Genomic DNA, 22,971 nt, shown 5'->3' on the forward strand with positions numbered 1-22,971 from the left:
ACAGACAGATAGATAGATATACTTTCTAGACAGACAGACAGACAGACAGACAGACAGATAGATAGATAGATAGATAGATAGATAGATAGATAGATAGATATACTGTACAGACAGACAGACAGACAGATAGACAGACACACAGACAGACAGACAGATAGATATACTGGACAGACAGAGAGACAGACAGATAGATAGATAGATTTACTTTACAGACAGACAGACAGACAGACAGATAGATAGATAGATATACTTTCTAGACAGACAGACAGACAGACAGACAGATAGATAGATTTACTGTATAGACAGACACACAGACAGACAGACAGATAGATATACTGGACAAACAGAGAGACAGACAGATAGATAGATAGATTTACTTTACAGACAGACAGACAGACAGATAGATAGATAGATATATATATACTTTCTAGACAGACAGACAGATAGATAGATAGATAGATATACTTTTTAGACAGACAGACAGACAGACAGACAGATAGATAGATAGATAGATAGTCTAAAATAAATTAATAGCTATGACTTATAAACTCACCTTAAAGCGTATGGCGCGTTTCTTCCATGATGTCACTCCAGACAGGTAGATGTGTTTGAGCACCTCACGGCTCAGCTGCAGGTCGATGCCATCAGGTGTGACAGTGAACTGAAAGCCCACTGCCTGATGGGCCTCCGCCATTATACAGGCCTCAAGCACGTCCTGATGAATGAGACTTATCATGTTAAATCATGTTACAGGGGTCAAATTTAAATCAATGTAAGAGGTCTTTCTACTATAAAAACATACTGTAAATTTCAGAACTCAAAACTTAATCCCCAATGCAATAAAAGCATTTATTGAAACCAAGCTGTAAAAATCCCTCATTCTCTACTTCCGCGACTGCCCTACGTCACTAGGGGTACATTAATTCATGACCGCCTCTTTACATCAATGCACCCTTGGCTCCTGAGAGAGGAGGACATATAGGCCTACTGTGGCCTACTAATTATTGCTTAACACCAAAGGAGACCCATCTGGACTATTTTGGATTATTTTTGTATATATTCAAGCACTAGACAGACATGTTTGACCGCTTGATACATATCTCACGCCGCTTTAAAAAGACGTGTGTCAAGTTAAACTCTGAAGAGGAGATGCCATTATCTTTGACGTATCTTTCATTAAGCCGCTGTGCCTCTTGTTGTTTTGAGCACGAACGCATCATGGACACACTCTTTCACCCATCTGCGCTATTTTTAATTGTTGGTGTATGAAAATATGTGCTAGATGGTTGCCTTTGACCATTCTGATACGTTTCCAGCGATGTGATGATAAGAGTGTGTGCGTCTAGCTCACACCATGCTTTGGACTATGTGTGTGCGTCATGTGGATGTGTCTGCATCGTATGTCAGCGTGGATTGCTTGTGAACTAATCATAATACGATTCAAGCTTTGCAAAGCAACTATTATTGAAGGATGGAGCAGTTACACTTGGACCCGATGCGAAACAGTAAGTAAACTGTGTCATTCATGAATATTTCAAATCTGTTTGATAGTTTATAGTGCTGAGTGTTAACAGTCGTGCTTGAGATGAACAGTTTAATATATTCGGATGCAATGTGTTGGATGTGTTTTATGTGTAAACCCTAAAATGTAGTTTTATAATACTGTAGGGTTGTTCATTCTCTTCAGATTAAGTTTCAAATATGGCTGATTTCGAGGGGCTGCACGCTGTTAGCCAGTCATAACAGTGGGCGTTTACGTTGAGGTTTTAAGGAGGTGCTGAGGCCAAAACCGAGTGTTTCAGACAGAGGGCCAGAGACAGGGTTGAAAATAATAATATATTACTAAATGCATAAAATACTTTATAACATTATCAGCAGACCTCAGGGAAAATTTTAAAACTATAAAAAAGATAATTTCATGACCCCTCTAATAAGAACATGGTGATCACAGGTAAAACCATGCTCCATATTACCAGATGTAATTATGGTTTCTAAACAACATTTTTGAAAAACTATATCAGTGTAGAGACTATAAAAAACAACTACCATGAAAGTGACTAATATTGTGGTGTGTGTGCAGAGCAGGTTCGTCAGCGTTGCACGGGAGGGCTGGTCTCGCTCGGCGGTCAGTAGATGCATTGTGCGGGAGGGCCGGTCTCGCTCGGCGGCCAGTAGATGCATTGCGCGGGAGGGCCGGTCTCGCTCGGCGGCCAGTAGATGCATTGCGCGGGAGGGCCGGTCTCGCTCGGCGGCCAGTAGATGCATTGCGCGGGAGGGCCGGTCTCGCTCGGCGGCCAGTAGATGCATTGCGCAGGAGGGCCGGTCCCGCTTTGCTCTCGCGATGCGTGGTTTAATCAGGTAGCGGTGTTTCATCATACTTTTGGAGTATTTGGTTTTTCCATGCACACCACTAAATGGCAGTGCTAAATAAATAAGAGTGGGGCGATTGACCAGCCCAATAATCGACCGGCCCACTGGGAAAAGTTCCGGTGCTCCGGTGACATATATTGTGGTGTGTGTGCAGGGCAGGTTTGTCAGCATTGCGCGGGAGGGCCGGTCTCGCTCAGCGGCCAGTAGATGCATTGCACGGGAGGGCCGGTCTCGCTCGGCGGCCTGTAGATGCATTGCGCGGGAGGGCCGGTCTCGCTCGGCGGCCAGTAGATGCATTGCGCGGGAGGACCGGTCTCACTTGGCGGCCAGTAGATGCATTGCGTGGGAGGGCCGGTCTCGCTTGGCGGCCAGTAGATGCGTTGCGCGGGAGGGCTGGTCTGGTTCGGCTTTTGGTCTGCGGCCAGTAGATGCATTGCGCAGGAGGGCCGGTCTTGCTTGGCGGCCAGTAGATGCGTTGCGCGGGAGGGCTGGTCCGGTTCGGCTTTTGGTCTGCGGCCAGTAGATGCATTGCGCAGGAGGGCCGGTCTCGCTCAGCGGCCAGTAGATGCATTGCGCGGGAGGGCCGGTCTAGCTTGGCGACCAGTAGATGCATTGCGCGGGAGGGCTGGTCCGGTTCGGCTTTTGGTCTGCGGCCAGTAGATGCATTGTGCGGGAGGGCCGGTCTCGCTCGGCGGCTAGTAGGTGCATTGCGCGGGAGGGCTGGTTCGGTTCGGCTTTTGGTCTGCGGCCAGTAGATGCGTTGCGCAGGAGGGCCGGTCCCGCTTTGCTCTCCCGATGCGTGGTTTATTCGGGTAGCGGTGTCTGATCATACTTTTGGAGTATTTGGTTTTTCCATGCACACCACAAAATGGCAGTGCTAAATAAATAAGAGTGGGGTGATTGACCAGCCCAATAATCGACCGACCCACTGGGAAAAGTTCCGGTGCTCCAGATGGCCAGTCCATCACAATCCCAATAGGGGCCCTTGAGCAAAACAACTGGATAATAGTATCGACTAATTGGTCAAAAATAGTTTTTTTTATGATCAAGAATGTAAACTAATTTTCTATTGGGATTATGGCCCTGCTTCTGATAATATACAGTACATTACTGCTTTAATTATGCCAAGTTATCACTAGTGGATGTCTTTCATGAGTGGTGTCCTGTTTGTGAATGTCACCTGTAGAAACCTGATTTATGAACTGGAGAACTATTAAAATCCATCAACACTGTGCTGTTTAACCCCAGGCTGCTCCAGGGCGAATGTTCCTGTATAAATCTTCTCTAAGTCTTTTATAGGTTATTATATTATAATGTTCACGTTTAAGTCATGTGAAGTCAGTTTACTCTTGGCTTAAAACCTGAAAGAAAAATATAAAGGAAATGTATCACTGAGAAGTCACTGAGTCCATCTATGGCACACTATCAAGCTTATGTTTCTTTTTCCATGTCAGCAGGCACAAGAACTGGGGCAAAGTTGAACAGTCAGAAATAACGTAGTAGTGCTCTTATGTGTCACTGTGACACTGGCCAAAACACACGTGACATCTGACGTGTGGCCTCACAAATCGGAAGCATTTCCATGTCTTATATAAATGTACAGGTATATACAATTAAATGTAAAGAACTGATATTTAAAATGACAAAATAATCTTAAGAAATCAGCCACAAATATTAAAAGCTCAATAAATTGTCAACCACAAAACAGGTCAAAATAAATACATTTTCTTGGTATCAGTCTTTTACAAACATACAATGTGAAAATTACAATTTGAAGCATATTTAAAAATGTTATTAAATATTTTATATAAATGATCAAATTAAAGACAATAAAATATTATTAATATTATATTTTAATAATTTAGAAAATAATTTATATAAAATAAAATGTATAAATAATTATAATTCTCAGTGTCTACATTTTTAATAGAATGTAAATGTTAACATTTTATTAACAGATGAATAATTCACCTTTGGAAGTGCTTTAATAAAAAAGGTGTACAACTTTGTAAGGCTGCAGAATCCATGATTCTGGTTAGAGACATCATTCTTCTCAAGCTATTAGAATGCACACCCTGATACAAACTAAACATAATTAACTTGATAATGAATCATTATCAAACAGAAAGAATCTGACTGCCTATAAAGGGCCTTAATAAGCTTTATAATGACTTTACAATACCTTTAATATGCAAGATGTGGGTAAGCTGGTGTAATTCAGGCAAAACTGAGGCTAAGAAGGTCCAGTTTCCTCTCCTTTATGGAAGTGAACTGTTCTTCAGAAGAACTCTTGTGCCCTTCAGTTGACTTCTCAAGCACTCCAATAGGAAATCTGTCACTCAGTCACTGTTTATGTCCTCTTCTATACACACGTTCTCCTTCTCTCCCTCCCTTTTTTTGCTTGTTGCTTGTTTGCTGTAAGCTTTGCTTTCTTTCCTTATGCTCTAAATTACCTGCCCCAGTCGTTTAGTGGCACTCAAAACCTCTCTCTCACTGTTTCTATGTGTGTGTGTAACTGGATACGCTCAGGGCACACAGTTAAACTGGTGGCTGTACAGTCGGTATACACTGTATGATCAAACACAGGCCAACATTTTTACAGCTGGAAATATCCCACAGCTGCATGCCAGAACCTTCCGAGGACAGTTGTAAAAGGCTGATAAACTTTGTGTACATGTAAGGATGTGACTGTATAATGTCTTTGAAATGCGACTTGTGTCTTATGTAAAAGGTCTCAGTTGTGTTGGTCTTGGCAGGTGACAAAGTGAGGCAGGCTTATAATACACATCCAGGATATTGTCCAACTCAGTGGACAATAGCAGAAAACTAGATTTATGTTTCTTATGGTGTTTGTCCATGTAAAAGTCGCTGCCACAATGAAGGGGTGATTTTTTGTGCATTGCTATGTGGTTGCTAGGGTGTTTTGGGTGGTTCTAGGGTATTGGTAGGTGGTTGCTAAGGTGTTCTGAAGGATTTTTAGTGCGTTGCTATGTGGTTGCTAGGATGTTGGTAAGTGGTTGCTAAGGTGTTCTGGGTGGTTGCTAAGTGGTTGTTAAAGTGTTCTGAAGGATTTTGTGTGTTCCAAATCTGTTCTGGGTGGTTGCTACGGTGTTGTTAAGTGGTTGCTAAGGAATTCAGAAGGATTTTTGATGCATTGCTATGTGGTTGCTAGGGTGTTCTGGGTGGTTGCTAGGATGTTGCTAAGTGGTTGATAAGGTGTTCTGAAGAATTTGTAGTATGTTGCTATGTGATTGCTAGGGTGTTCTGGGTGGTTGCTAGGCCATTGGAAAGTGGTTGGTAAGGTGTTCTGGGTGGTTGCCAAGTGGTTGATAAAGTGTCTGAAGGATTTATAGTGTGTTCCTATGTTGTTCTGGGTGGTTGCTTGGGTGCTGCTATGTGGATGCGAAGGTGTTCTGAAGGATTTTTAGTGCGTTGCTATGTGGTTGCTAGGATATTGCTTAGTGGTTGCTTAGGTGTTCTAAAGGATTTGTAGTCTGTTGCTATGTGGTTGCTAAGTGGTTGATAGTGTTCTGAAGGATTTTTTTATTTCCAAATCTGTTCTTGGTGGTTGCTAAGGTGTTCTGAAGGATTTTTAATGCATTGCTATATGGTTGATAGGATGTTGCTAAGTGGTTGCTAAGGTGGTCTGAATAATTTGCAGTCTGTTGCTTGGTGATTGCTAGGGTGTGCTGGGTGTTTGCTTGGCCATTGTGAAGTGGTTAGTTAGCCGATCTGAAGGATTTTTAGTGCGTTGCTATGTGGTTGCTAGGGGATTCTGGGTGGCTGCTAGGGCATTAGTAAGTGGTTTCTAAGGTGTTCTGGGTGTTTGCTAAGTGGTTGATAGAGTGTTCTGAAGGATTTTTAGTGTGTTCCTGTGCTATTCTGGGTGGTTACTAGTGTGTTGATATGTGGTCGCTAAGATGCTCTGAAGGAGTTTTAGTGCGTTGCTATGTTGTTGCTAGGATGTTGCTAAGTGGTTGTTGATGTGTTCTAAAGGATTTGTTGTCTGGTGCTATGATATTGCTAGGGTGTGCTGGGTGTTTGCTTGGGCATTGATCAGTGGTTGCTTAGCTGATCTGAATGATTTTGGTGCATTGCTAAGTGGTTGCTAGAGGGTTTTGGGTGGCTGCTAGGGCATTGGAATGTGGTTGCTAAGGTGTTCTGGGTGGTTGCTAAGTGGTTAATAAAGTGTTCTGAAGGAATTTTAGGGTTTAGGGTTTTCTGCATGTCATTTAATAAAAACATTATTTACAGCACCTTTAAGACAAGTTGTTACATTTTGTAGATTTTTGAGAAAATATCTAGTGAAGTTTTGTATTGCTTACATTAATTTCTATAGGCTGAAGTTAAAAAACGTAAAGATTCATAAAAGAAAAAGGCAACAGGCAGTCAGAAGTTGAGGTGAAAAAGGATCTTATAGCAGGTGGACACAGGAAGTGAGGGAAGAGTAGAGATAGAAAGAAAATTTAGGTTCTGTTTAACTATAGAGTTGTCCTTCATCCCTGACATGTAGACTTCATTATGTAGAAGGGTGCACTGGTCAATCAAAGTGGTCTCCTCCATGCAAGGATGTAGATTTGGCTTGAACATTGGGGGGGTTGCAGCGTGAAGCATTTACATATTTCCATTGATCATTGAATAAATAATTGGAGGGGGGGGTGTTGTACTTGCTTGTTTTTATTATTGGGGGGGATACCTCCCCCCATCCCCCCTGGAACCTATGTCCCTTTCTCCATGGTTCAGATACAGCCCCACTTCTGAGAGTCAATGCAGAAAGATGTTACCATGGTTCCTGAATTTTTACCACCAATCACAATCAGCTGACACCCGGCAGCTCCCAGGAAGTGCAAGCTGGGAAGGTCAGCATTAGAGCGTGTTAGTGTGGGGAGTAGTTCACACCAGCAGTCTGAGTGGAAGAGAGACAATTGTGGGGAAGAATAGAGGACAGATTAATAGAGAAAATATGTAACAAACACACTTGCATCACCACTAGGCTATTTCACACCAAGCTGTACCTTGTCTAGAATCATAGCGCAACACCAGTTTCTCTCCAGTTCTCTGGATGTTTCCCAGTATGTAGAGACAGTGTCCCAAGCTTGTTGTGAGGGATGAGTCATGGGAGAGAGATAGGCTGAACTGGAAATCCATGAGAGGGAGGGAGGAAACAAATGCCCAGCTGTCCATCCATGGATCATACCTCTCCACAGCCATGTACACACCTGTACTGGAGTCGGGCGTCACGAGGGAATCCACATACCAGCCCCCCACAACATAGATCTTCCCTTCACATACCGCTGTGCTGAAGTGACGCTTGTGCTGAGAGGGTCAAGAAAATCACCTTTTAATGTTGAGATATGTTGATGTACTCTAGGTGTTGATATAAGGGCAGTGTTTTTCAATCCTGGTCCTAGAGGACCTCGAACATGGCACTTTTCAGATGTCTTCCATTTCTACACCAGATTCTACCGATTAGCTCATTAGTAGAGTGTTCCATGACCAGAATTGGGTGTGTGAACAAGGGAGATACCCAAACTGCATACTGTTTGGGCGTATTCTTGGACCAACACTCAGTAGGTTTACATGCACTTCGATTGCAGTTGGACTAAAACAATAATTCGTCTTTTAAAAATGTCAGGTAAATGCTTTAGTTGGCCTGAAATTGTCCATACATAATCAGTAAAGTTTTTGTGAAATCGGACTAACAGACCTCATGGAGCGGTGTGAGCAAGAGACAAACACATTGGGTGTTGCGTCAAGCCTTGGAGAGGGTTTTATTAGAAATAATAATGAACAAAATGTAAAATTATGGGAATAAATAGAGTCCAAGGGGGAAAGTGTCCAAAATAAAGTGGAATCTGGCGTCTTTGCGATGAAAGGGGGCCTCATGTTGGATGGGGAGTGTACAGAGCAGGATCCATGATGTGGACGGGGTCCGGCAGCCGCACATGCTCCCCTCCATCATCTGTGGCACAAGGGGCAGCGGCTCTATTGGCGACCTGTCTTTCCTGGAGCCATGGCGAGTGTGAGGGGAAGGCGGCACGGCCTCCATGCCCGTTGGCTGCTATGCGTGCTCCAATCCCCCAGCATCGCATCTAATTCACTCCGGGGGTCTGGGGGTATGGTTCCGGCATGCTTCTAACTTGGCCGGACCCTCTCCGCTCTGCCCATGGATCTGCGAGGACGCCAGTGTGTGCACACAAGGAGACAGAAGCTGGCTCCCCGAGAAGAGGTGCACTCTGCATTTGCATAGTAGTGTTGATGAGGCTCCATCCAATTCAGGTGTGCCTCATCATCTGCTGACCGAAACGAGGCTTATTAATTATGCACCTCTTCTCTTCTCCTGCCCAACTCCCGTCGTGGGCCTGGCCGAAGGACGGCCCTACGAGGCAGGGCGAGAGATGAGAGGGAGGGGCGGGTCATTCCGCAACACTAGATAATGCGATTTAAGCCTGGCTTCGTCCAGCTAGTATAAATGTTAATTGAATCACAACAGGCCACATGAACGCCACCACAAAGTCATAATTACCAGTGGGAAAGTGTCATAATTTTCTGTGAGAAAGTCATCATAAGTCTAAATAGATCATAGAAACCATTGACGCCAATGTTCTCTACAATCAACTTACGATGCTTTTAGGAAACGCAGCCTAGGATGGTCTTCCAAGCTAAACCACCTAAACCAGCTTAATGACCAACTTTGTCAAGCGTAGAAACTTTATGTGGGGTATAGATAGATTTTCCAGCGAGGAAAAAGTAGATGAGTGTACTATCATTTGCAAAGCAACTGACTTGCATTCTTCGGGATTAAAAAATAAATAGTCAGAAAAGTCTAATGCGTCAGAAAAATCTATAACATTCATACCTTAATCAGAGGAGCAGTTGATACCCACTGATTGGTTTAAGGGTTGTAGCGGAAGGAAGCCATCTTGAACTCGTAGCCCTTCTTCGCACAGTGTCTGTACCCCCTATGAGATTATAGAGAACCGCTGTGGTGAAGCACCACTTTTCTGCACAAAAAGGCAGGTCTGTGAGAGAACTCCATTTCCCATAATCCCATTCTTCCTCCAGCCTTAAAATCTTTTGAGCAGCATCTGTTTCCGGGTCAATCCTTCAAGTTCTCCTTCCTTAGGCAACACAATTGTGGAGTGCCCTTTGACTTTAAAATGAGAAGCTTGGCTTTATCCAGGTTTTTGCTCAGGTGTGGAAGCTCCAGTAGATACCTGCTCAAGTAGTACAGCACAGTTCCTTGGAGCTCCTCACCGCAGAGCTCCTCAGTCAGCTGGAGATAGCCCAGGCATGTGTCTTCTTTCAGGACCTGAGAGATGGCAGTCAGCAGACGATCTGTGAAGCTGGAAGCCAGTAGATAGGTGCTCACCTGTAGATGTTCCCCAAGTAGATTCTCAGAAACAAAGAAGCGCTGTAGGAAGCAGAATTCAAGGAGGTTGTGAAAGACTGAAGATGGAACATGTTCCAGGTGAACCAACTTCTCAGTCATCTCTCTCATACAGTAGTGGGATAGAGCTCTGAAATATTCACTGGAGTCTGCTAGCTTCTCCAAATACACATGGAAGTGCCAATTTATAAATCATCTGTCTGCGCATTCAAACTATTTGAGGGCCAAGACTGTCTGTAGATACTCACATGAAAAGTATGTGAGCTCATTCGTACCATCACCATTGGTCCGTTGCTCTGGTGCCAATAGGTCCTATAGTCTCGATCTGTTCTCCAGATTTTTGACTGTAGGTTTTCAGACTTGTCCTTTACTGCATTAGCTTGTCCGAAAAGAGCCCAGTTTAGAGCCACAAATACCTTTTAATCTGTTCTAAACATCTCTTTAGCCAGGTGCGAAAATACATGAAGACCGCAGCTATGACCTGCCACAGAGAACCCACGTTTTCATTTAGGTAGCTTGCAAATTACAACTTTGAAGACTCTGGTTGTCGAAAGACTTTCAGGTTTTGTATGCCTCTTCAACCTATCTAGCTGTCATTCAAAAGCAAGCCTGACTCACAATCTCAACTAAGGCTTCTAGTTTCTTTGGTTGAAAATGCATGGTTGTTTTCAAGGCTCGGAGTGCCAGTGCTCTCACACCAGAGCTATTTTAGGGAATCTATAGCTCAGAGTGCTGTGCTGCCATAGGAAACAAAATAAGCTTGTGGGCCACTCTATTCAAATCATTTTTATTTGGGTAGCGCGTTTCACAATACACAATTTCAAAGCAGCTTTACAGAAAATCATACTGTAATGTCAATGTTTAAAGCCTGCACTGTCTATTGAATTACCCAATACTGGAACCATGATGAGAACTGACTGTGATTCATTCTAAATTCTAATATAACATAGTAAACATTAGTTTTCCATCAATGACTCTGCAAACTAATTTATATTATTATCTATATACTGTATAGGGGAGAATGGGGCAAGTTGTCACACGGGGTCATACAGTATATCTCAGTAACAATAAGATTTGTAATCAAAAGTCCAACTGAGCAAATGTTCTCTCTAGCAGAGGTTTTGTATGTTGGTTACAAACATCTAGAATTTGAATAATTTTTGTGAATTCTATCATCCAAAGTAAATTTGGATTAATTTGGACTATCGTCATGTAGCTCTTGGGTGAACAAGAGCACAATCACACCTCACTGGTGTACATTCAATTAAGGTTAAACTATTTAATGGCAAATATATATATTTTTTTTTTCTATAAAAGTTAGGTTAATGTGTTTTAAATGTCATATGACATACAATTGATAAATTACAATATTTGTAGGCCAAAATATCATCTTGATATTTTTGTGTTACCTTTTCCATTTTTGTTTCAACAATCAGTGCCTCATAATTGCTTTACTTTTAAAATTATCCTGAAAAGCCCGTAATGGGATATTTAATACAGGTGAAGATTTTAAGAGTGTCGATTTTGTTTTGGTGGTGGTGATCGTGGAACTCCCAACGTCCCCATATAGTGTGACAACATGCCATGCTACTAGCTCAATGCGTGTTTAATGAGCTTTTTTTTTTTCTGGGCAATAATGGTGAAAATGGTCAATAGCTTTTTTTGTAGCCAAAACGTAAAGATATGTGGCTATGCAGAAACTGACTTTCAAAAATAAACATATCCTGAGAAATATTCACAGGAGTAAAACATGTGACAACTAGCCCTGCTCTCACCAATATTAACAAATTTGCATTGCTAAATATCCAGTGGTGTTTTGTGTGCTGCTGTATCTTATTTAAAATATATTCTGATGACACTTTCAACCCAAAACATCTCTCCTATTTATGGAGATTTATAATGGATGTAAACGTTGTGCTAGCTGCTCAGATCTTTTGCCATTAGGCTTGCAAATTCAAATACAATATTCACACAAATGTCAGGATGTGTAGTTTTAATGGATGATGGCAATACAAATAAACAAACAAACAAAAACAGTATACTAGTGTTATATAGTATAACACAAATTTGCCACAGATTCAGATGTAGAAATCTACACATTGGTTCTAATAGTACAACTGCAGCACAAATCAATTTTAAGAATCACAGATTCAATATCAACGTGGATACATATTAGGAATTTGGGAGCATATGTTTAATTAGACCAGCCCAATATACAAATGATCCCTCACTTTTGCCCCTGAATTTAGAGATGCTACTACATATGGGGACACCAAAAAGCATGGCGAAAATGATATACAGATTACAGATTAGCTTGACCATTCAAACACTCCCACTATAAGAAGAGCCAAAGATCCGTCCCCACCAAATCATTGTATAATACTAGCATGCATTTGCCTTCATGCTTTTGTGTTGCCATTTTTCAATTGGGGACTCATAATGCAGTGGAATATACATTTGGTTTACTGCATAAAATTTCACTGACAGTTGAATTGCTTTGGACAACACAAAATTATAAATAAGCATAAAACAAACAGCAATTAAAAAATAAAAGCACTTTAGCAGTTTATAGAAGCACAAAAGGACAAAACATGTTTTGCATACATTAAAATATGAAAAACCAGGTTGTTGGATGCACAATTTTCCAGAATTAGATGTAAATATATGAACTATTTAAACCATTAACTACAAGAAGATTGTAGTTCCTAAAACACCTTTGCTCTTAAAGTGATGAGAAGTGAATGACATGTATACACATGTATTTTGGATATTGTGGCATTGATCCATACTTTGACATGAGTTATTGCAGCATATAATGAATATGGCAGGAGAGAGAAAGGTCATGTCTAAATATTACCTAAACATAGCCATTCATAATCAAAATGAAGCCAAGTAGTGATCTTTGTTTACACAGATTCTTAAACTAATCAATAGATGGACTCAAGTTGGTTTAAATAATAGATGTGCAATGCATACTTCACAGTATATAAACAAAGCAGCACAGGAAGAGATACTATACTGTTTTTCATATGATAGGAAAAAGAAATGACAGCATGTGAAACCAGGACTACAGACTTCATTTGGACTGTGTTTTACACAAAATTGCAGCTACATTATTATAAATAAATTAACTAATTATTTTGACGGTTTGCTCTTTACAGTTTAGCAGTATGACATGAACTGTATTTACTATTCAGTCAAAACACATACATAAGGAATTGTTTTTTTCTTTTGCTTATATTTTTTTATCTTCCCATTTTTGTCTGTTTTTATTATTATTATTATTATTATTATTATTATTATTATTGTCATGAATTAAGAATGATGTTCACCCAACATAACCGTTATGTTCTTTACAAGTCTAAATCTTTTTTACTGGGCCCTTTCTTGAATGATTAAATAAACAAAATATACAGTAATGAGTGATACAAGATTATATCAAGCATACACGTTAAGAGCAGGAAAGAATTCAGGAAAAGAGCTTCTTCTGTTTGAAGTATGTGTCAAATCTGTGCAGTGCATAGTCCTGCAGACATACAGAAACACAAGAACGAGGGGAAGAAAGGAATGAGGTGATTTGTTTTGTATTCACAGCTATGTTTACTGCATACACAACTATAATGCAGAATTATTCCGATTATTCATGCAGTTAAGAAATATCACTTACTAGTTCACGATTACATATTGTAGTGCACTATAATATACTGTATATACACTACTCAATAAGTAGTGCATATGACCTCTAATGTTTTGGATTCAGAAATAGTGAAGCGTAAAATACAGACAGACTTTACCAACATGTATTGCAACTATGAAAAAGTTTATATGGGTGTTACTTCAACTTCGGGCACTTTTAGCACTGTGGACATTTAGTAAGTAAAGTCTACTGCTCTTTTTAAAGTGACAGTACTCTGCACTAAGAGAAAGGGGGTGGAAGAATACCAACTGCAGTGTTGCCAGATCTCAACGGTCTGGAAAAACAAGCCCAAATTAAGCCACTTGCCTCACCAAAATAAACCAAAATTAGCAATTAAATTTTTTCCTGTTTGGTGGATTTATCAGCATAGAAATCATAAGCATACAGTTAATTAAAAAGTATAATTTTATTTACAGATCTGCTTCCGAGTCAAAAACCCGGCAGCATCAAATCTGTATTAATGCATCATATCTAACAATAATTCAGCGAAGACCTGGAAACGTAATTGAGAAACGTAACCTCTAAGAATGTTTTCCTTGTATCTGAATTAGCTGTGCATGTATACTGTATGTAGTAATTACACATAGTTGTTAAAAATGTCTTCATTCACAGAATACGACATCCACAACGGGCGATTAGGTAAAGAAATGTGTGATGCAGCAGTTTCCTTCAGGATCAAAGCACACGTTTCATTTTTTCGGGCAACATGTTGTGGTGTAGTTCCAAAAATATACTGTGATAAACCCTTTGGTTTTTTATGAAAAAAATTATCGGAACGAAATCAACCGGTTATAACTGGTTTCCAGCACGTAATAATATAGCTTTCACTCCGGAACAATTGAAAATCACTTTTTTGGTTACATTCTGCTAAACATTTCGTTCGTTTTCAGTTTTCGTTCCTTGGACTGTTTTTAGTCCCTGCTCTCGAGTGATATTTCTCTTGAGTTTTCTTTGTTTTCTCTCATATTTCATCTCAAGCATGCTCTTCACTGACACTTTTGTCCACTTGGTTATCAAGCACACTCCAGAATTTTTATTTTAAGATTTACGTCTTTAAATTTAAAAACAAAAATCCATCAAAATGAATCGAGTAATTTTTAACTAAATGTAAAAAACCTAAATGTTGTATTTAATTTGGTTAAAAATACACAATTTAGGGGCCTGGGTAGCTCAGTGGTAAAATACGCTGGCTACCACCCCTGGAGTTCGCTAGTTCGAATCCCAGGCCGTGCTGAGTGACTCCAGCCGGGTCTCCTAAGCAACCAAATTGGCCCGGTTGCTAGGGAGGGTAGAGTCACATGGGGTAACCTCCTTGTGGTCGCTATAATGTGGTTCGTTCTCGGTGGGGCGCGTGGTGAATTGAGCGTGATTGCCGCGGTGGATGGCGTGAAGCCTCCACACGCGTTATGTCTCCGTGGCAACGCGCTCAACAAGCCACGTGATAAGATGCGCGGGTTGACTGTCTCAGACGCGGAGGCAACTGGGATTCGTCCTCCACCGCCCAGACTGAATCACTATGCCACCACGAGGACTTAGAGCGCATTGGGAATTGGGCATTCCAAATTGGGAGAAAAAGGGGAAAAATCCCCCCAAAAATAAATAAATAAATAAATAAAACAATTTAACTTTTGAAAAAACTTAATTAGGGGCAAAATTGTTTGGTGTGGTGGAAATGACGCCACTCTGGGACAGTCGAACTATTTAAAAAGACTTTTTGATATTTGTTTCACGCAATAAATATTGACATTTTTCATGTTTATTTCAGTCTGTTTAGATGATCATTAAACATGTCAGAATTTGTATTTCTCCAAGGGATTTTCATAGTTTAATATTGAAAGTCTAGGTCTGGGACAAGGCTAAAACACACTCAAATCTATGCCTAAAAGACATTTGAAAAGCACCAAAAATAAATGACGAAGGCCAGTTTTAATGTGACCTTTATAAAACAAAAAGAAAAAATGTGAAATGTTTGTTTTAATAATAATCAACCCCTAGAACATAAACGTTCCTGAAGTAGAAGAAACACCCGTATATGTATATCTTAGAGTTTACCATGTATCCAAACTCGATTTTGGAGATCTTGGCTTGGATAATGGACCACAGACCCCAGTGGAAGTGAGACGCAAGGGCAAACCTGTTTGTGTGTGTTTGATTGAGAGTTTTGAACACAGGGAGGTTAGTGGGCATAAGTGAAAACTCATCATACAGTGTGACATGTTTCACGTTGTCAACAACAGTCTGAGTAGTACATGTAAAACGTACCGGTTTGCCTCGATTATCATCTCCTCTTCTGTTCTGGCTTGGTCTTCATGTACAGCGCCCCCTCGCTCTGACAGATAGTGTCTGATAAAATGCAACTGAAAATCAAACCGCAAAAGAGACTATTGTGAGGTACTACACTCTCAATTTTACTTCAAGACTTTTTCCAATTTTGATGCACGGCTCGATATATTTAAAACATACTATTAGTTATTTGAAAAGGATTGATGTAGTGTATCGTTACAAGTCTCCTGCTCCAGGAAATAATGTCACTCCTTTCTAATGATTTTATGCTTGTTAATATTGACATTGCATCAGTTAACCTTTGACACACTTTTAATGACATCAGTTCCACAACTCTCCACTTGGTGGCCATAAATGGAAACTACATAACCAACACAAATGAATGGATCATGCAAGCATGCACTTTAAACTCAAATACAATTTGCCTTGATGTGCTGTATTAACATTCTTAAAATTAGTACCAAGATGCCTTATGAATATCATACTTCTCTGGTTAGTTCTGTAACATTTTAACCTTTGCCAAAACAATTGATATGCATGATAAAGTGCAGTGTGTGTGCTGGAAGGTTGTGACTCACTTGCTGTTGTCTGTTGGGGTAATTTTCCACTTTTGCCTTATAGAAGGGCCATTGATCATATGTGTAGTCATATATCCATTCACAGAAATGATTCCCGAAGTCAAAGCCTCTGCAACCAGAGCAGATCAAAATTCAGAATTGTCATTTTATCATCCGAGTTACATGTAATCATAATTTACCTGTAGTTATAGCTGCTGTATTCAAAGTCTATGAGCATTAGTTTGTCAGATGAATTTTCCCTGCCATCCAACATGAGGATATTTCCTAAAGAACAAAATGTAGATGGTAAACTTTGATCTATACCAGATTACTGATTGCATCTTGATTATTCAGACACGGTCATGAAAAGTTTGATTTTGTAGGTGAAAGGGCATATCTCTTGCATATGGGTACAACACAACAGAGACTAGCAGGCCTGTATCAGATCACCAAAGGTGCAAAGCAACTGGCATGACACTAGTATGTGTATGTGTGGGTAAAGAAGGATATTCTACCTTCCTGGACATCATTATGGCAAAACACAACTGGAGAGGGAGTTGCAGCCAGCAGTGACCTGAGACAGACAGGGTGAAAGTACATGATTAGACATTACTTCTGTACACCTGATTTTAAAATACTTGTTTTCGTGGTTTCAAAAACGGCATTGAACAAAATGAGATGCACTGGGCTGAAAGACACACAGAGGCTCTATTCAGAGAAAAGTTACACAATCACAGTATGTGCGTGTGTGTGTGATTGACTATGTGGGCTGAGTATGCACAGAATACAGCTTCCTGTAAATGTGCCTAATGGGGGCCATTCACAGAGGACACGTTCTTGCTTACATTTTTGCGCCGTTTTCTATTTGTTTTTCTATGTAATCAAATATGCACTAGATGGATGTCTTTGAACGGTCAAACTACGTCTTACTCTTTTTTTCAGCATCTCGCACCATGAGCCCTGTGTCTTTAAAGGAATGTTTTGGGTTCATTACAAGTTAAGCTCAATTGAGAGCAACTATTTAAAATAGTTGTTGCAGTATGGCATTGCAAGGGAAGTGAATGGGGCCAGTCGATAAATGCTAAAATACACACTACTTCAAAGGTAAAGCCACAAGGCTTACAAATTCAGTAGTCATTTCACCAATACCGGTTAAATGTATTAAAGTAAATAATAAATTAAAACAACTATATTCGTGTTTTTCAATTAAATATTACAGTTTACTATACAGTATTAAAATATTTCTGTCTTGAGTTGAATGGAGCTTTTATTTTGACATGAAGGCTTTTCGGGTTTTTTGTGTGTTTTTGATGGAAGCATCACACCTCCGGATAAGCAGTTGTTTAAATAGCCCAGTGTGATTATTAAAGTGCAAAATGCTGCGATTTAATTATATAAACACAGTCTGCAGGCACTACGCACTTCACAGTGAATAAGCGCTCTGTTCTGACATCTATTACAACACGCAAAGCACGTGATGCTCTTAATGAGGTGATTTTAGCATATGAGCGGCTTGACACCAGAAAGCGGGTTATTGTGAGGAAGCAGCGTTCCTGTTTACATGCACTGTATAAGCGGTGTAATCTATACTTGTATACATGCGGCTAGGTCAGTAAGCAGCTTTCTCCACAGCAGTATAATGCCCCCGAGACGCTTGTGTAAATAACAAACATGGTATCCAATTGGTATCACTATTTTTATTCTCCGTTGCTCTGTTTAATTTCCAGATATTCCAGAGAGGTTGCTGTTTTTTTCCATAACTTTCCATTGCGATATAAAACTCCGGGATTCCCTCAATGTACGAGCGTATATACGCGAACGTGAGGGACCGTCGATATTTTACACTGGTGTGTATAAATGGGTATAGTTTATAATACATGTGCTTTTCCTACTGTACTCCCAGAAATGTTGAAATCTTCCCGCTGTGTTGACTTGTTAGGCTCCTCAAAAACCTGTTAGAATGCAGCGGACGTATTTAACATAAGCCGCGTTCTCCGGGAGGAACCTGGATGTGTTAAACCGCTTTCTCTTAATCCTTTAAACAGCGTAAGGAAATCGGCGCTCTCGTTTACATGACGTATCAGAACGCCGCTTTCAGCAAAAACCCTGGAATAAACCGTTTTCTTAAGTGCATGTAAACATGGTCACTGTAAAGTGCGAAGCACATGCAGACAGTATATTTAATTAATCAAATCCTTTTGCGGTTTAATTTTCATACTAGGACATATTTTTATTTGATTGTGCATTTTTCCCCCAAATGTCAAATTCATGTGTGAGCATTTGAAAGCAGTCTTATGCCAGCCAGACATCGCGCGGCGTACTACATAAACACCGGTATCGTTACATCTTTTTTATTTTAGTATTTACTTGGTACCGAAGTACCGGTACTTTTGACATCCCTACTTTCCGCTGTGCTCCAAATATTCCTGTATTTAACAAAAGAACGTGTCCTGTGTGAGTGGCCCACTGCAGGTTTCAGCATACACACACACATTTACATTTATGCAGACACTTTTATCCAAAGCGACTTTACTGTATACGTTTTTACAGTTAGTGTGTTCCCTGGGAATCCATCCCATAATCTTGGCATTGCTAGCGTCATGCTCTACCAGCTGAGCTACAGAAACCCCACACACAAACACACGTGCATAAATACAAACAAAACAGCCATGCAGTGGATGATCTTGCGCTGACCTTACACTGCCAGCAAAACAGATGGCAAGACCATATGGAGAGAAACTGATGTAATAAGCCAGCCATCATTATAAACACACCGTGTTGGCAATTGCATTAACATTTTATACTCTTTGTGTACATGTCCGTGGCCTCTGCTATGCTAGATGACCTTTTGGTTGATCATTGACAGACTACTGCATGTCTGTGGCCCATCAATTGCTGTTATCTGAATGTTCAAGTTTGACAGCATGTCTTCAATCAACCATCTCGCCTCTTATAATTAACATTATCATCCTCGCTCTCACCTCAGACTTTCCAGTTCTGCAGGAAGATCATACTTCATCAGTTTTTTGAATTTTTTGATGTGAGCTTCTCGCACAAATGTTATCATCATAACTTGCTTCATGTACCTGTTCAGAATGGCACACAAACATGGTCATTTCAACACTGATGCCTTTATAAACATTCACAACAAACTGATAAGACAGTCCCGCCCCAAACTCACGCCACTGGATGAACCAATGTTTCAGTGTCTGACTGGTTGAGATTCTCAAACAAACAAAGCATTGTTTTGAAAGGTGCATATTAGGAAAGGATAGGAGAAAGTATTTTAAGTATTTGTAAAAAAAAAAAAAGAGGATGTATATGATTAAGGTGGTGTGTGCTGCCATAGCTGAAGGGCTTTTAAGGGCATTAATAATGCAAGACATTTACCGATCAATGTTTTCAAACAACCATTTGGGTTCTTTGTTGAATGGCATCTCCATGGCGTGGAAACGTGCCATCTTACTGGCTATTTCAGCAGAGATTTCTGGATACCCCAACTGCTCTGTACGCAAGCGCTCACTCTGCGGAAGAGAAAAAGATGTGACATTGATCAAACTTTGCTTATGTGGAAAAATGTTGTGTTTAAAGTGTGAAGCACGACTACTTTGTGAAGTGTATATTTAAAGGTTGATTTTACAACATGCATGTAGTGTCTGGTTTCGGTGCAAGACTCACGGGCAAGTACTGCTCCAGACGACCCTCTGGGAAAATGCCATAGAGACGCGGGCCCAACTGTCTCTCTGCTAAAATGGCAAACATCACACTTTCCAAAACAAGAGAATCTACTCCCTGTGTGTGCCAAGATACATAGACAAACTGATATAAGTACAAGCAAAAATTAGATATCTAATTGTGACAAAGGTTTCTCCGACATCAGTCAGCAGGCAAGATTGAGTTCTAATAAAGATATCAAGTCTTATCAGTTTGGTTTTGCAATAGAATTTTTCCATGATGTTGGCCTAATTCATTTACAAGGTGCAACAAGACTATCTCTATGTTTCAGGGTGACCAACCTGAAGAATGGCACCATAGATCCGGAGCAGAACTCTTCGAGGTTCGACCCCGGTGGGTTGAACATTGTCGGGCAAACTACACATGTACAGCAGGTTACTGAGGCCTCCACTGCAGACATAAACAAAGGTCAAAAGTAGGTGTTTAGACTAGCAGAAAACAAAGAATTGTAATCTAACAAAGAATAAGTAGGGTTTCTGCTCAGCTAATTACAGAGATGTATAAAATTCTGATCATACAACTAGCGATAGACCGATATAATAGGCCAGGCCGATTAATTGGCCGCTATTTGGCCATTTTTCAAAGATAACCGTTTTCGTTTGGGCGATTAACAGAAGTTTTAACTTTCCCTTGTTCAGTTGCGGTTCTAGCCCTGGGCTAAACCCGCTTCATCACGCCCCCAAAGTTGTTGACCCGGGGGTGGGGGATGGGGGGATGATTGTAAATGAGGACGCCCCCGAAGTTGTTGACCTGGGGGGGTAGGGGGGCGAAGTTGTTGACTGGGGGGGCGTGCCACCCTTGCCTAAATCCACCACTGCCCTTGTTTTAGTTCCAAATCTACCAATAGATTTGTCAATGGATAGTCAACACTTTTCTTTTCGAGTTTAAGCAAATGTGAGATAATATTGCATAAAATAAGTGTTTGTTTCACGTAAGAAATTTTGTGTACATCTGACTTGCTGTTGTTAAACTATATTATATTTATCGCCATTTATATCGGCCATCCTGCTCTCCAGATATCGGTATCGGCCATTGAAAAACCAATATTGGTCGACTACTACATACACCATTTGGCATGGGCATTCCCGACAAATTCCATTGCTTTCAGTAACTTTGAAATGCCATCAAGTCCTTAACGATTCAACTTATTTGATATTGTAATTTCTATGTCCTTGTAAAGGGGATTTGGAGTTTACACCAATTTCTAGCAATTGTATGGCATTATATGTATAAGTAGGGATGCACCTATACGAAAATTACCAATACCGATTTTAACAAAAGACCATAGGCCGATACCGACCTTATTTTGTCATCAGATCACGGTTTTACTTTGTTATTATCTTTTAAAAATGTACAAATACATAAAGTCTTTTTCACTGTTCTAACAATAATTGATTTCCATTGAACATGGATTGGATCTGTTGAACACATAACAGGCCAACAATTTTAAGAGAGCCACAATGAAAAATAAATATAAGGTAAAAAGACAACAAAAATAACTAAATAAGATAACATGATGATTGATATGAAAACAGGTTATTTTGTACTTCTAAAACATTTTTGCACTCCTGTTTTTGCAGTGACAAGACATGTGATTGCCAATCCTTCTACATATTGTGGCTATTATTAATTTTGGTTTGAGTTTTTAACGAAGTGCGTTACTAATTAATTATAAATCAACCATCGGTTGTTCATATCGGCGTTTTCATGCTTATAACCGATATGCTGATGGTTTTCAATTTGGCCACAATTGGCCGATACATCGATGCATCCTTAGCTTTAAGTATTGTTCCTATTATTTACACTGTGGTGCAATAAAAAAAAAAAAAATAGCAATAGTAACATAACTGTAAACACAAATCTGACTTTGGTTAAGAGCTGAGGTCAAGGGTGTAGATTTGGCTTGAACATTGGGGTGTTACCTCCCCCCATCCCCCTAGAATCTACACCCCTGGCTGGGGTAAAGATGGGCATGTAGACATCTTAAGACTTATTAAACATTATTTACAGGCAGTCTCACCTGACTATTGTGATTTCAAAGTCATGTTCTGATATAGTCCTCCATGACCCGGACAGAAAGTCACGGCACCAGCTGAACGCCCTCCTCCTTGTATCCGGGTCCACATCCACGGTACGCCCGTCCTGATGGGACTCCGCTTCCGAGTCTTCATCCCCGTTTGCGCCGCGTGGACTAGCCGCTCTCAGGTGTCTCTCTTCGGTCACCAGCAGTGAGTCGGCGCAGCCAGATCTGTCACTCTTCCCGCATCTACCTAAATCTTCAGCTACATCACTCATGCATTTCGTTTTCTGTCCCGAATGCATGATGTTTCGCGCTAGAAGCCCAATGTTCCTTAAAGACAGTGAGAGAACCGAAGCCGAACCGCTACAATTAAAGATGCGGCACAGCAGAGGTATTAAATATGCGTGAATAAACGCACGTGAATGAGTATCGCGAACGCACAATGAAATACTCAGGACAACGTTTACAAAACCCGACGGATTTTTTCACATGATATTTCCTGAACTGATACGGTTGATACGTGCGCGTATTAACAAATTGTACCGGCTGTTAATCACACATTTTCGTTGTACAACTCTCACTACTTCCTAGTCGCGAGCTGACCGTTAGCGATGTAATGGCATCGCAGGTGGGTTATAAATGACTGACGTACTTTCCAACCATAAAGCTTCGGATACAGTGGCAGGGGGTACCGCCCCCTTAAACTCTAAGCGCTGATTGGTCCGTTCTGGCGCACAAGGGTTTATGGGAAATGTAGTTGTTCAACTGTAGATATTTTCTGTTTAACCCTTGTGCGACCTTCGGGGCATTTTTGTCCTTTTAATTTTTGTTTTTTCGATCATTTTGGCTGTGTTAATGCCAATGGCATACATTTTTGCCAATAATTTGCCTATAATACATATATAAGTCAAGTCAAGTG

At 40.5% G+C, this 22,971-nt stretch overlaps 2 protein-coding genes across 4 annotated transcripts in view; both read right to left on the minus strand.

The window, feature by feature from the left end:
• The window catches only part of LOC127455876 (carnitine O-palmitoyltransferase 1, liver isoform-like), a 37,119-nt gene extending 32,264 nt beyond the window's left edge, over positions 1–4,855 (minus strand). Inside the window, exons 1-2 of one of the 2 annotated variants that reach the window (XR_007899748.1) lie at positions 4,553–4,855; positions 554–715 (exon numbers count right to left, since the gene is read on the minus strand). Coding sequence is in view for 1 of the 2 variants with exons in the window: in XM_051724025.1 (XP_051579985.1) it covers positions 554–694 (141 nt within the window). In the remaining variant the exon portion in view is untranslated. The remainder of the gene's footprint in view (positions 1–553; positions 716–4,552) is intronic. The other variant, XM_051724025.1, reaches the window with a different exon arrangement.
• Positions 4,856–11,738: 6,883 nt separating this feature from the next.
• chkb (choline kinase beta) lies at positions 11,739–22,701 on the minus strand. 2 transcript variants are annotated; one of them, XM_051724459.1, is made up of 11 exons: positions 22,053–22,701; positions 20,314–20,422; positions 19,976–20,089; positions 19,688–19,821; positions 19,279–19,383; positions 16,813–16,871; positions 16,498–16,582; positions 16,319–16,427; positions 15,720–15,814; positions 15,510–15,591; positions 11,739–13,286 (listed from the first exon to the last, which is right to left on the minus strand). In XM_051724459.1, exons 1-11 carry the CDS (start codon positions 22,352–22,354, stop codon positions 13,230–13,232), a joined length of 1,251 nt encoding a protein of 416 aa, XP_051580419.1. In that variant the 5' UTR covers positions 22,355–22,701; the 3' UTR covers positions 11,739–13,229. The 2 variants fall into 2 exon arrangements, with proteins under 2 accessions (XP_051580419.1, XP_051580420.1); XM_051724460.1 differs by lacking the exon at positions 15,510–15,591.
• Between the last annotated feature and the right edge of the window lie 270 nt (positions 22,702–22,971).

This window comes from Myxocyprinus asiaticus, chromosome 18 (genome assembly GCF_019703515.2).
Source record: "Myxocyprinus asiaticus isolate MX2 ecotype Aquarium Trade chromosome 18, UBuf_Myxa_2, whole genome shotgun sequence".
Classification (NCBI taxonomy): Eukaryota; Metazoa; Chordata; class Actinopteri; order Cypriniformes; family Catostomidae; genus Myxocyprinus; species Myxocyprinus asiaticus.

What these genes read in the sequence shown, in the direction of transcription:
- chkb (XM_051724459.1), bottom strand. Translation starts at nt 22,354, where the DNA reads ATGCATTCGGGACAGAAAACGAAATGCATGAGTGATGTAGCTGAAGAT. An exon ending in GTCTGGAGCAGTACTTGCCC is followed by an intron (nt 19,822 to 19,975) that starts GTGAGTCTTGCA and finishes TCTCTTCCGCAG; the next exon opens with AGTGAGCGCTTGCGTACAGA. An exon ending in GCAGAACTGGAAAGTCTGAG is followed by an intron (nt 16,872 to 19,278) that starts GTGAGAGCGAGG and finishes TGTCTGTCTCAG; the next exon opens with GTCACTGCTGGCTGCAACTC.